The 15,171-nt window shown below is 45.2% G+C and overlaps 1 protein-coding gene across 1 annotated transcript; it reads right to left on the bottom strand.

Annotated features, from left to right (window-relative positions):
- Positions 1-6,945: 6,945 nt before the first annotated feature.
- On the bottom strand, positions 6,946-14,789 carry CIMIP2C (ciliary microtubule inner protein 2C). Its single transcript, XM_056853735.1, has 3 exons — positions 14,707-14,789; positions 11,163-11,436; positions 6,946-7,062 (listed from the first exon to the last, which is right to left on the bottom strand). Exons 1-3 carry the CDS (start codon positions 14,778-14,780, stop codon positions 6,946-6,948), a joined length of 465 nt encoding a protein of 154 aa, XP_056709713.1. The 5' UTR covers positions 14,781-14,789.
- Positions 14,790-15,171: the final 382 nt, after the last annotated feature.

Here is a 15,171-nt window from a genome sequence, read left to right as displayed (position 1 = left end):
GATAAAACAGGGAAGAGAACGATGTAGGCTGTTTTGGGTGTCCACTGGGATGGAAATAAAGTAAATAAATTCTTGGTATACTAGCCAACAAGCATTGAGAAAGGGAGAATTTTGGGGAAGGAACTGGTGGTCCTCAGTTTGGGTGCAGCTTTTAGTTGGCATCAATATTCAGATGGGTGCCCTTCTCAAGAGCTCGTGAACTGTTTATCCCAAAACAAAAGCCATGGCATACATTTTATTAGGACCAACCAAAATAAACACAATACATTGTGCAAGCTTGTGAGTTCTCCAACTCATTGTTAGCACTGATGCTGGGGAGGGGGGGATCTTCCACCTGCCATGATCTTAAGGCCTCACTGCCTGCATCTTGGGTAAAGTACTCAGCTAAATTTAGTGGATGCAGAGAGTGGCTAGTATCAGGCTGCACCTATGGCATTCAGGGAAGGATCCAAAAAACAGAAGCCATCCAATTTAAATAAATCTCTCTCTAACACTAAATAGATCACACAGGTTCCCTAAAAGGCCACAAAGGAAAATGTGGTATATCGACAATACCGGAAATTATTTTAGTTGATGTACTAAGTAAAGAGTGAATGTAAGCCAGGGTCATGTAGTGATTAGGATCTGGGAGACTCAGGTGTGAATCCCTACTCTGCTGAGAACCTCGTTGGGTAACTTTGGGCCAATCACATACTTTCATCCTAACTCGAATTGTTGAGAGGATGTAATGAAGAAGGGGAGAATGTTGTAAGCCACTTTGGGTCCCATCAAGGAAAAAAAGTAGTGTATATATATATAAATACATAAACAAACAACCAAATAAAAAGGGTCAGTATGAACTGGTGAGTCGTTGCAGGTTGTTCCTGCTAGAAAGTCCTTCACTTTATCACCTAAATTCTGGTATTTCCAAAGCAGATAAAAGACGGAAGTAGCAGCACTGGTCCATGACAAAAATCAAAAACAAATGTACATACTGTTCAAAGCATTAGAGAGAATTTATATAGTGTTCAAAGAACTTCACATACAATATTCCCAATGTCAGCTCTGACGACTGAGGGTTGATCACCTGTCAACCCTATTTCCTCTCCACTCATTTCCCCCTCTGCCAGGTGCCTCCAGCTCAATTCCTACTCCCACTCCATCTCATAAAATCACACCACTTGAAGGCATCAAGAGCTACCGCATCCAACTGCCCTGTTGCAAGACGGGCTCAAGCTGCCCGCAGATTAACCCTCACAATCAAACCAAAATGAGCTGTAAGCAAAGAAGTGCACTGTGGAAGGATGTCTGCACAGCCAGGCACTCGAGGGGCTCCCACTCTTGACAGAGAGAGTGGAGAAAAATTCCACTGAATTGCTGGTCATAAATCATTCCAAGAGAATTTAAATAGGGTACATCTCACTACCCAACATCTTGCCTCCATAGGAAGCCTCCATAGCTGAACATATGTCATAGACTGAAGGCCCCATGTTTTGTCTTTGGAATATCTTCCATTAAAAGTATTTCAGGCAGTAGAGCTAGGAAAGACTTCAGAAAGATGCTGCCTATGGTATTGAGCTAGATGGTCCAATGGCCTGAGTCAGGTCAGATTCATGGGAGGGCCGGTGGCTCAGTGGAAGAGCCTCTGCTTTGCATGCAGAAGGTCCCAGGTTCAATCCCTGGCAACTCCAATTAAAAGGACAAGGCAGTATGGTGATGTGAAAGACCTCTGTCTGAGACTGTGAAGAGCCACTGCCAGTCTTAGTAGACAATACCGACCTTGACTGATAGTCTGATTCAGTTTGAGTCAGCTTCGTGTGTATTTATATTACCGGTATGAGTCATGTCAGTTCCCATGAGAAGACCAATGTTTCCATTTCACTTTGCACTCTGGTCCTGTTGCACGTTACCAGTCCTGCATCCATGACCTCAACCAAGTCAAAAGTTCACCAAGCACTTTGCCCATATGGACCTTAATGGTTCAGCATCATCTTTCCAACAGTGATCCATCAAACATTTCCAGAAAGCCCACAAGCATGCCTGCACCAGCCATCCCCCATTGTATGTCCTCCAGCAACTGGTCTTCAGAGGTATACTGCCGTTGCACAGAGAGATTTTCACTTTCCTACCATAGCTACTAGCTGTTTGTAGATGTACCCTTTTCTGTGAATTTTTTCAATCCCGTTTAAAAACCATCCAAGCCAGTGGATGCCCAAGAGCACATGAAGATTCCTTATACCAAGTCAGACCTGTGATCCATCTATGTCAATATTGTCTACCCTGCCTGGCAGTGGCTCTCCAGTCTCCAGCAAGAGGTCTTTCACTTCACTTACTACCTGAGCCTTCATTTATTTATGTCGCCTCTCCAGGAATCTGCCAGAGGCGGCTTATAAAATAGTAACTGGAGATGTCGGGGTTTGACACTGAGACCTTCTGTGTGCAAAGGAGATGCAGTACACTGAGTCACAGCCTCTTCCTGGGGGTGGGTGGGAGGACCATCACTCTGTCTTGTAATGATGATTCCCACAAATTATGCACTATGTTAAGGAGTTCTTTCTTTCTTGGTCCTGAACTCTGCTGCCAATGAATTTCATTTGTGGCCCTGAGTTCTAATGTTATAAGAGAAGGAGCCCCCCCCTCCCTCCACTGGCTCCACATTATTTGTAGTTGTGTAAATCCCTTGCCTGTTGCATATGCATTGCCGATGCTCTCACAACAGCATTTGGCCTCCGTCCCTCTTTTGATTCCTGGCCACTGCTCAGCAGCTGAGCCCCTGCTCCCAAGACAGCCCAGGGAGAAAAAGAAAGCCTCATCTATCAGCTGCAACAGCAGAGACACGCTGCCCTTTCTGAGCACAGAGGAGCAAAAGCACACAGCTCACTTCCTGCCAGCAGGAATCCACAAAGGTAACTACAGTCCGTGGCAGAGCACCATGCCCTAGAAAATGCTTCTGAGAGCTGATCATTCATGATTAATGCCAACAGGCCCTGGAGACGGCACCATTAAAAGCCGCTTTGGAATGACAGGCAATGCAGCATGCATTATTAAACTGCCCTGGACAGGCATATCGTTTTTTTATAATTTTTACAGTCAGAAACGGCCTTGCTGCATTGGCTTAGCTTTCCTTCACAAGCATCATCAAGACAGTTTGTTGCACTCTGGCATAACTGAGAGGCTAAGGATTACTGATGCTGATTTCTGGCAGGTCTTTGCCCCACCTGAGTGGCAACGCATGATGGCACAGCAAGGAGGAGAGCTTTGCCGGATGAGTTTCCTCTCGTCACACAACTGATGAAGGCACAGGATCTCTGCCTGAAAAAGTCTGGCCACCGAACATGGATCAGCAAACCACACTAGGCCATCACAGTAGCCCTGGCATCTGGGCCATGCACTAAATTTCAGGTATGGCTCTTTGTAGTATTTGGCCAATAACCCTTTGTATTAAGTCATCACGTGGTACCAACTTACACAGTAAGAGCCCACCTCCATCCACCATCCGACATGATTCCGACCTTACTCTTCTAACAGGCAAACTCACAGCAGACCAAATAGTGCAGCCACATTTGGAGGGAGTTGGAGCACTTAAAACTGACTCAGAGCACATCAAGACACTACCACCAATAAACCACATCATCATTCAATGCAGAGGAAAGTGCAACTTTTGTTATTTATTGAAGACCTACTAGAAGGCAAGAAGAAGAAGAAAGAGTTGGCTTTTATATGCCAACTTTCTCTACCTTTTAAGGAGAATCAAACCAGCTTACAATCTCCTTCCCTTCCTTTCCTCACAACAGACACTTTGTGAGGTAGGTGAGGCTGAGAGAGTTCTGAGAGAACTGTGACCAGCCCAAGGTCACCCAGCAGGCTTCATGTGGAGGAGTGGGGAAACCAGCCTGGTTCTCCAGATTAGAGTCCACCGCTCTTAACCACTACACCACACTGGCTCTCCAGACATTCAAGTGCTGGAGGTACAGTAAGCAGAGAGGCTTCTTGGTCTTTGGGGCTTACAGTCTGTGTTTGAAGAGCAAAGTGACAGGTGGGATTTGCCTACTATTTCACCTTTCTCTTGCATGCTCCTTGATCAATCACTGTCATCTACCTCCACCTTTGGCCCATTCCAGTTTACTTTCCCAGATATGCATACTGCTCAACAAGTCAATTTACAAATGTAACATGTCTCTATTATTTCCTAGACATGCATTCAGCATGCTCTGAGAAGCTGGTTTAGTGGAACACGAGGCTGAGACACAACCAATCTGAAATTACCTTCTAATGTACTCTCATGTAGTTTTCCTCAAGAAGCAGCTCAGGGAAAGTTAACATGTGAAATGCTCCTTCTATGAGGGGCTTCTGAGTGTCACTTCTGAATTCTGTTCACATTGCTGGGGCCAAATGCACGACACAGGAAGAGATGTAACTGCTCGGGCTTGACATCATAACAAGAATTTGAGTATCAAAGCTTCAGATGTTCTCCAGAGCAATTCAAAAAGTGTCCTGTATCATCATCTGCTTGTGGAACTCACTCTTTCCTCAGCACAAACAATACATGGAGCCATGCCATGCCAGGAGAATGCGCACCACTTCCCCATTTTAGTCACACCATGCTGGAAGATAAAGACCAGCCCACAGACCATTTAATGAGGAATGGTCAATTTTCCCCAGCTTAGTCCAAACCAGGATCCAATCTCTCTTCTCTTTTGGGAATTCAATCCTACAGGCTTCCACTGGATCATCATCCAATGATCTCAGATGATTGTTTAATGCAAATTAGGTGACTCTCCAATGAGATACTAAAAATATATCGAGTTAGGGTGTTGTTTACCTTGCATTAAAAATTGTACTGAATCTTATAGCATGGTTTTTCAGAGATGCCTGAATCCCAGGACAGCAGGAAAAAAACCCGTAGTGTCCACACTTAGTAAAACTGATTCACCAATCACACATCAATGCAGAGAGCCCACCATTTGTGTTCTAGAGATGGCACGTTCTTGCCAGCAATCGTTCTCAGACTGCCCTACTTATTAAAGGACACGCAAGAACTTCCAAGTGCTGCAAGTAAAGCATAGCAAATTTTATTCAAAGCAATCCATCACCAGAGAAATAAGCAATGCATAGTGAGGGAGAGGCATTTTACATAGCCTTTCGCATTCTTTGTGAAATAATTACATGAGCAGGCTTTCAAGTTATACTCAAATTACATACAGAAACTCAAAGGAAACAAACAGCAATCTCAGAGAACAACTCTTAGCAAATACAAACAAGAAAGGATGTCTTATCAGCAAGGGGGCTAATCAGTGTTATACAGTAGCCTTCTATTGACCAGGGCATGTTTACATATTACCTTGAAAGCTCTTTGGTTGGAACCACACATTACCAGCCTTCTTGGATGGTTCAGTGGTTTTCGTTGCTTCTCAGCTGCAAAGAGGCATTAGGAGGGACTTGCAGGACCGAAGCAGCAGGCAGGCAAAAGGATGCTTAACCCTTCCCCTACTTGCTGCTTTCCTCCTCCCATTCCTCCCTGACCTGGCTAGTCCGATCTCATCGGATCTCAGAAGCTAAGCAGGGTCAGCCCTGGTTAGTAGTTGGATGGGAGACCACCAAGGAAGTCTAGGGTTGCTACACAGAGGCAGACAATGGCAAATCCCCTCTGAACATCTCTTGCCTTGAAAACCCCCTATGGAGTTGCCATAAGTCAGCTGTGACTTCATGGGGAAAACTGCACCCCAGTTGCTCACAAAACCTTGCCACTCCACATCTAATGGATCAAATCGCTCTGTAAGGAAGATTTATGTGTTCGTTATTTTTACTTGTTACATATTTATACTAATCTTTGCAAAGGTTTTCAGGGTAGTGTATAAGGTTCTCTGTCCACTACGCTACATTTTACACAAGTTGCCTGCCATACAGCAGCTGCCAATCCCTGGTGGCAACTTCGGTGTAAAAGCACCATGGAGCTTGATTTGGATAGGGACCAAGCACAAGAGGGGGAAGGGCTCCTCCCCCCATTTTCCAAAGTTTAAATGGCCAGTGTGAGACAGGGAAGGCATTCTTTGTCCTGTCAGGGGCAGGTGCACATGTACGGAACGCTTGCATGTTTAGTACCTGGCAGGGCGGCCAAGAACGCCCCCTGCCCCCTGGGCCATTTAGAGGGGAAGGCAGGTGCCTCTCTTCCCCCCATTCCACAGTCCCGATCTGAATTGGGACCCTAACTCATGCAACAAAATCAAGTGCCAGAGGGACTTACAATAGCTAAAGGGTATGAATGCCCACTGCCTTACGGAAACTAATGGCTGATCTCAGCAAATAAGATCAGATCTGCAGGGCCAAACTTAGGGTTGCCAGCTGGCCTGGGGAAATGTCTTGTCCGTTAATGTGTGGAAAAGAGCAGTTGAAGTTCTTCATGGCTTGGAGATAAATGACATCACCTGGCAAATGATCCCATAAAAATTCCATTAAAAGCATAAGGATTCCCCCCCCCCCCAATGGGCAGCTGGCAACCCTAGCCCAACTAGATAGGACAATGGGAGATCTGTCAACAGGTCTTCTTCCACCCTTTTAAATACTGTAAATAGCAGCCTCATAGGCCCTTCAGTTGGGATCAGGTCCACCATAAGGGGGAAGGGGGGTTAATCCTTCCTGTTTTCATGCTCAGTTCCCTACCCCCTCATTCCCAAGCTGCTCTGGCCTGCATGAGAAACACGCAAACACCATCCAAGCACCTGACATTTTGTCCTGAGGAGTGGGGAGGAGTGGGGAGAGTGGAGCAACCGATATTGTGAAAATAGTGCGGTGGAGGGAAGAGCTTAATGCTGAGGGCCTGATTCAACCCCTCCCCAAATGTCTTTGCTAAGATGAATCCACAATCTTTTTCTGTGAGGAAATCAGCTGAGTCTCAAACAAAGTCTTGTAACCAAACAGGAAGCCGGCACCAGGCCCCCTTCGCTCTCCTGCATTCGCCCGCAACACTCACAGATCAAGGGGGTGAGGGTACTTGTCCTTCTCTTTCACGGGCAGCACAAAATACGGATTCTGATGCACCGTCCCAGTCTTGTCATTGTAATACTCCCGATGCATCTGGGAAAGCTACAGGTGAAACAGAAACTGGTCAGGAGCTGTCCTTCTGACGCAGGATTAGGTTTCCCAATGTTATGGTCACCTGGGGTGGCACCCAGTATAATTTTTCTTTCGAGTAACCCAGAGGACAGATATTATGCCCATATTTGGAAAGCACACTTTCCTCCATCCCCAAATCACAGTAGCTACAGGCCATTCCCCCCCCCCCCTTCAACTGGAGTGTGGCATGGTTCTTTTGCTTGAGTAACCTTACCAAACCAAATGCATCCAACAAGCTGTGAACTGTGGCCTGACAGGTACTCAACAGCCTCCTAATTTTTTGCAATCTCACGTAGGCAGCAAAAACAGGTCTGACTGATGATTGGTGGGTGGCATTTGGTCTGGTGGATGACAGGTTGTACAGGCCCAATCCAGAGCTATGCTTTCTGTAGAGTCCTTTCTGCTTACGGCATGGTGTGGCTGAGATTACATGGAGGCATGTGGAGGGATGGCCCTCCCTTTCTGACAAGACAATGTTCAACTAGATGACTTTTGGTTCATTTCGACTACATCTGTTTTCAGACTCAAGACCAACTTTGGATAACCAGCAAGAGCAAGGCTAAAAGTTTTAGAAAGATGCAAGCGATATCAAATTAAATAATAATAAGAAGTGTTGGTTTTTATATGCCGACTTTCTGCACCACTTAAGGAAGAATCAAACCGGCTTACAATCACTGTCCCTTCCCCTCCCCAAAACACAGAACGTGCACATTTGCTAACACAATTTGTTGTTTAAACGCTTGCTCTTTAAACCAGAACAAATGAACAAAGGAAAAAAGACACCAGTGTAGTCAATGTACACTACAGCATTTGATCCTCCATTGATATTAGCTGCAAGAGTCTAGAATCAGTTGATCGAAGGGAGCCTTCCCCAGCCAGTAGTTCAGCTACTGAAGTGTTATGGAACATGCCTGAACACTCCAGTTCCTCAGAAGTGTTAAAAAAAGCTGTCATCACATAAAGCCTACATACGGGGCTGAGTAAGAAGGGGAGCAGAGAAGACAGAAATCAGCACTGTTGATAGTCACATATTTTGAGTGGAAAACAGCTGGAAGGAAAAGAGTCAAGCATCACCAACTGAATATTTCAATCCATCTTCTGCTCAGAATTGCAACTTCTAAAGGCTGCTTTTCCTTTGTTTTAGAAGGTAGGGTTTCATTAACAGATCTGCACGCCGCGTGTAGTTTGCTCATAAGGAAGTCAAACTTTGATTTCGCCACTGACCAGTATTCTGTGTGGGCAGAAAATCCATTCACAAAAGTCATAGGTAACCTTTAGGGAAACTTAAAAAACTGCTTTTCTGAAAGCTTCCTTTACCCTTCCCCTCTTCCATCAGCACTAATAAATAAGAGGATGATCTAAATAAACAGTGTCTGTTCTCAACACATTAATTTTGGCAACCCACTGCTAATTATTTATAGCTCACGTAACTGCTGCAGACTCACGGTAAATTGGAAAAAGAGATGCACGGACACACACACGCCCCTCTCTCGTTTTGCGAAGCAGGAGAATTAAGCTGAGCTCAGCACACAGGATCTGGCTGAGGGCCCGTGTCTGGATTCAACAAGGCAGCATGACCCACCAGCAGACATAGCCATTTGTGCACAAAGCCCCACACTCCCACAATACACCCACACACTCCAGCACTCACAAATGTGCTCAAGAGCATCCCTTCTGTTACTGCTCTAATTATTCCGAAGCACAAATAAAACGACGAGGAGCCACAGACACACCACACATGCGGAGAACAAAGAGATCGGAGAGACAGAATGGGAACACATTGCTTGTGGGTTTCCAGGAGGCATCCGGCTGGCCATTGTTGAGAGCAGGATGCAGGACTAGAGGCATCCTTGGTCCGATCCAAAAGGACATCAGAAGAGTCCTGAGGAGTTATATAGCAGAGTTTTCCAAACTTTTCCAGGAATCCTTTGAGAATTTATCAAGAGCTCAGCAGTAAATCTGTCAGGAGCTCAACAATAAGGGCACGCACGCTCGCCTAAAAGACAGCTTATTTACTAACACTAATCTTCCCTGTGAGAGTATGTGGTGAGTTCTAGGACACATATTCTGTACACTGAAATGGACACCCAAAAGCCTTAGTTTGTGCTCCATATGAACTGAATGTGTACTCTAGGACATGCCCCACACCAGAATCCTCTGCACACAGGTTTCATGACAATTGTGCAGCCATGACAATGTGTACTCTGAAGATAGAAATTTCAGGCCTACTCCCTACTGCAGTGCTTACTTTTAATGTTATACAGTGCAGAGCAAGTGAAGGGAGAGATGTAGAGACAGAGAGCAAGACGGGACAAACTTGTTGGAATATCTGTCGTGGAGATATTCCTGTATTTAGCGGAGTGCGTTAAGCTTAGCATCAGCAGAAGCCACACGTGCGTGAGTGTGTGAAAAGAAAGGGAGCATCAGTCGTGTGCTCTAATTAAACTAAAGTACATTTATTATTGAAATACATATTTGATAGGAAAGGACAAACGAGGGTTCTCTATCCTAATCTATCTTGCTATTTCTCTAGGTATAAAAGGGTATCTGCCTTCCACTCCATCTTGGGGTGGGAAGGCCTGGGCACAGAGAGCACCCGGCTCCTAGGTCTTGCTTGGTCGATGGGTAAAAGGGAAGGGAGAGGGAAGAGGATATTGTCCCTGACAATATAGCTCTAAACATCAAAGGGCAGGAAATGAGGGGAGAGGTGCAACTGTTAACATCTTCCCATCTATCTATCTGACTATCTGGTCAGTTCCCCCTCTTAATGTGTAGCCAAGTGACACCGTTAGGAAGGGCAGATTTTCCAACAAAACTGACAGCGGACAGTCAGACAAAAGCAGAAGAGGAGGAGAAAGCAGACAGTTATCAATATTCAAGAAGAAAAGGAGATGCTGATCTAGAGCAGCAATCAAGAATTGACTTGAAAGTGATTCAGAGATTCACTTTCAGAGATTTAGTGACCAGAAGTGGTTGTAATTTGTTTATAGTTTTATTTTAAGAGTTTGTAAACATCTGTAATTCATCGGGGCTCTTGATTGTTACACTGTTCCAATAAACGGCTCTAAGGTAGGAAACCTCAAGCAGCCTCAGCTACTCCATCCCACCACACCTCACTCAAGACCTGTCAACATCTGCCTCCCCTTTCTCCTGTCAATCTTAGGGCTAACATACAATCAGCAGATTCAACTTGTAAAGCTTCTTTATTTTAAATTGGCTATTGCTTTCTCTTTACATAGTTATTCTATATGCTTTAATGATGAATTAAAGTTTATTGTTGTACTCTATCTTGGGTCCAAGTTTTCTGGGAGAAAGACAAGCCTACAAATGTTTTTTAAAAAATGTGGGTTGTACCTCTTCAGGGTGAGCCCATGTTTGCATGCTTCATGGTAAAGAAAATAAACAACCTAATCCCTCCATGTAGAAAGCTAGCTTATCAAGAACAATTCAGCTCAGCTGAGCCAGTGTGGTGTCATGGTTAAGAATAGTGGACTTTAATCTGGAGAACCGGATTTGATTCCCTGCTCCTCCACATGCAGCCTGCTGGGTGATCTTAGGCTAGTCACAGTTCTCTAAGAACACTCTCAGCCCCATCTACCTCAAAAGGTGCCTGTAGTGAGAGGGGTAGGGCAGGGAATTGTAAGCTCCTTTGAGACTCCTTAAAATAGAGAAAAGTAGAGTATAAAAACCAACTTTTCTTCTTCATAAAGGGAGTTTTTCACTGAGGGAACACTGAGACAACCAACTCTCCCACATATGCACAGAATACACACTCCTGCAGTAAGAAATGATACCCGTCAGGGAAAAGCTTGACCACTTGATTCTACTTACTGTATAAACCAGGTGAATGACTGTAAGCTTTTCTGAGAGGCAGCAGTGCCAGTTCGGTGTTCTGTACAGCTCCTTGCACAAACACTATATAGCTATAATTGATTAAAAATGGGACATTTACAACTAACTGCAATCCATTCGCAATTCCAGTTATGCATAAATAACCACATAGGAGAGGGTACTTCCACAAAGGCTTATACCTTATAGAACTTACAGAGGATACTTCCACAAAGGCTTACCTTATAGAACTCCTTTAACTCTGCTGAGCGATTAAAATCCAGATTGAAGCGAGAGTAGTTAGGTGTATGCAGCCACCTGTCCCAGCCCCTCGCCCTTGCCCCAAGCACCAAGTCTGGGTCCGGCGAGAAGAGGGTGGGAAACTGACCCCCCTTGCCGTAGGGACTGCAGCTGGTGTTCATGGCAGCATTGCGGGCATCTTGGAAATATTTCATAGTGGTATTTCCATATGTATCACCAAAGGAGTACGCCACATTCGGGACATGCCCGCGGTACCTGGAGTGAGGAAACAGAGAGATTTGTGCAACTTGGAAAAAATGGATCCAAATGATTTTCATTATTTTTAATTGCTTCTTTAGTACTTCCAAAAAACAGATCCTTTGTAATCAGTAACTCATTTGTCTCCACAACAACCATATGAGGAAAATGATGATTATTCCAATTTTGCAGATGCAGAACTGAAGCCAAGGAATGCCTCCGATGACAATATTATTTATTTATAACAGAAACAAGAAGCTTTATTTCTCCTCTTCTGTACAAATATGAATGTAAACAAACCACTAAACAGACAATACAATTAGATAGCATTCAGCATCAACAGCCAGTGTAGCATAGTAGTTAAGACTGCCGGATTCAGGTTCAAATCCCTACTCTGCCATGGAAGCTTGCTGGGTGACCTTGAGCCATTCACACTTTCTCACACTAACATAACTCACAAGGTTATTGTGAGGATAAAATGGAGGAGCGAAAGACATAGGCCTCTTTGGGTCCCCACTAGGTAGAAAGGTGTGATATAAATGAAGCAAAATAGGGCAGCAATGTCTTACTGTACTCATATTATTCAAAACATTTTCCCCAAAGCGAAAGTACATCAACTTCATATTAGCAGTAGCCATATTTTCAGCCTAAACTTTTAGTTACTAAGCTTATTTATTAATTACATCTACATACCAATTTATCTCCACTACGGAACTCAAAACTGCATACACAGAAGTTCTCCCATTCAGGCATTGACCAAACCTACTTAGCTTGAACAAGGCTGCTTGCAATGCAAATACAATGTTCCCTGGAGTAAGTCCCACTGATTATACCTGAGCAACATTTTTATGTTTAAAATGGCACTATCATGTGCCTTCAGGAGGAGGAGGAGGGCGACTGTGTGGGGGAGGTAGTTGTTAATTTCCTGCATTGGGCAGGGGGTTGGACTAGATGACCCTGGTGGTCTCCTTCCAACTCTATGATTCTATGAAACTCTGAGACCAGTACTTGGTGCCCAATGCTCATACTACTACCATCAAACAAAAGACTGTTTCTTTGTATTTTTTCTTCACTTGATCTCTTCTAACTCATACAGAACGGAATCTAGTTAAAGCACAATATTTGACCATTTATTAATGTAAGTATTAGTTATAAAAGATCTGCATACAACTGGACATGTCTACAGATAGGGCATATGCAAGAGTGCTAATTTTATTTGTTAAATTTCTAGTACGCCCTGCCCGGCCAAGCTCAGAGTGGATAACAACAATAAAAACCCAGTCACGTAAATATATATGTCACATTAAAACATTTTAAACAATAAGTGGAAATGAGGTATAGTGGTCACTGACCCTGTGGGTTAGGAGGAGGTTATTATGAGATGTGATGGTGAAGCTTCTAGGGTAGCGTATTTATTTTTTCATTAATGTCTATGTTCCTTTTAAATATCTGAATTTTGTTTTAGCCTGAATATTTGTGTTTTACCATATATTTCGTAATATTTTGTTTTATTTGATGGTCCATGACCATAATAAATATGATTGGTTGATAAACTGGAGGGGCATGTGCCTTTTCCCTCCAAGAATTCTGATTGCTTCTGAATATGCACAAAGTGCCTTTCCCTTCAGAAGGGCATAGATTTTACCTATAAAAATAAGACCACTTTGGAGCACAGGCGCAGCACCGCACTTCCTTTTTCTTCTAAATCAAAACAGTACTTAATTCACGTATACCCTACCTTTCTCCCCAATGGAGACAATTCTCCTCCCATGCATTTTATCCTCATATAAACCCTGTGAGGAAGGCTAGGCTGAGAATGTGTGAGTAGCTCAAGGTCACTCAGTGAGCTTCCATAGCACAAGTAGGGATTTGAACCTGGGTCTTCCAGATACTAGTCTGACACTCTTAACCACTATACCACACTGGCTCTGAAAAATAGTGAAATACCTATGTATATACCATGTGAAATATTGCAACATAACGTAGGCTTCACTCCCCTGCACCTATTTATTTGATTTCTATCATGCCTTTTGACCACACAGGGAGGGGCCGTGGCTCAGCGGTACAGCATCTGCTTGGAATGCAGAACGTCTTAGGTTCAATCCCCAGCATCTCCAGTTAAAGGGACTAGGAAAGGAGGTGATGTGAAAGACTTCTACCTGAGACCCTGGAGAGCTGCTGCCAGTCTGAGTGGACAATACTGACTTTGATAGACCAAGGGTCTGATTCAGTATAAGGCAGCTTCATGTGTTCATGTGACCATAAGCCCCTCAAATTGGCTTATAACATTTTCAAAGGGAAACTATTGTCTTCACATTGTCTTCCCAGTTAATTATTTAAAATATTTCTGTGCTGCCTCTTCAGAATCCTTCTTGTGGCAGTTTACAATTAAAAACCACAATGTTTAAACTTCCCCAATATAGTAGCCTTGGGGGGTGACCCATATGTCAGGAAGAGGTCAGACTTGAGAAGTTCTGGTTCCTGTATTTACACCGCCTATCTTCCTAAGAAGGGTTTTTTGAATCTGCGTAAGATAGGCCATGCTGGATCAGACGCAGATCCATCAAGTCCAGCTGTCTGTCCACACAGTGGCCAACCGGGTGCCTCTAGGAGGCCCACAAAACAAGACGACTGCAGCAGCATCCTCTTGCCTATGTCCCAAAGCACCTAATATAATAGGCATGCTCCTTTGATCCTGGAGAGAATAGGTATGAACATAAGAAAGGCCCTGCTGGATCAGACCCAGGCCCATCGAGTCCAGCAGTCTGTTCACACAGTGGCCAACCAGGTGTCTCTAGGAAGCCCACAAACAAGACGACAGCAGCAGCACCATCCTGCCTGTGTTTCAAAGCACCTAAAATAATAGGCATGCTCCTCTGATCCTGGAGAGAATAGGCATGCATCATGACTAGCATCCATTTTGACTAGTAGCCATGAATAGTCCTATCCTCCAAAGAACATGTCCACTCCCCTCTTAAAGCCTTCCAAGTTGGCATCCATCACATCCTGGGGCAGGGAGTTCCACAGTTTAACTATGCACGCAATACCCCGGCACCATCCCTTTTCTGCAAGAGACCCGACAGAAATCCAGCATTAGATTTAGATAATTAGATTAGATAAATCCAGCCCATAAGGGCAGAAGGATAGGGACGGGGCAAAGGTGGACCTACTGAATGGCTGCTGCCCAGCGGGCCACCGTTAAGGGCCCAGGAGCCCCGCCGGCCACAAGGGGCCAACTCCAATCAGACCCTGATCCGCGATCGCAGGTTTCCCTCGCCGAGCACCCACCCCGGCATGAGGCCCGGCGGCACGTAGACCGCGTTGTTCTGGGTCAGGAGAGCCCCGGCGCTGCGCGAGGCCATGGCTCCGGCGAGGACCGAGGCGGTAGTGAAGCGGCTGGGGAGAGCCTCGGCGGGTAGGCCGCGGCGGTCACAAAACCCGTCGTCATAGCAACGCGGGAGGCCTAGCCGGGCGGGTCGGGGAGAGCGCGGCCGGCCCCGTCGACAGGCGCGCGGCCCTGCGGCCCTGCTCCCCCCGCCGCGGTGAGAAGAAACGCGCCCGTCGTAAAAACCCCTTCCCCAAGCAGCGGCTAAAAGCCCCGCAGTCTTAAAAAATGCCAGTTGAGGCAGGTCCCAGAAGTCAATCCCGCTCGGTTCAACACAAGTGAAGCGTATGGAGGATGAAGCGTATGGAGGATCGCGGCCTTCATGCGGCAGGCGCTTCCGGCAACTGAAGGCCCCGCTTCGCGCGCTG

This window comes from Euleptes europaea, chromosome 7, assembly GCF_029931775.1.
Source record: "Euleptes europaea isolate rEulEur1 chromosome 7, rEulEur1.hap1, whole genome shotgun sequence".
Taxonomy (NCBI): domain Eukaryota; kingdom Metazoa; phylum Chordata; class Lepidosauria; order Squamata; family Sphaerodactylidae; genus Euleptes; species Euleptes europaea.
The sequence above is the reverse complement of the archived record's forward strand: the minus strand, read 5'-3'. Positions and strand labels throughout refer to the sequence as shown.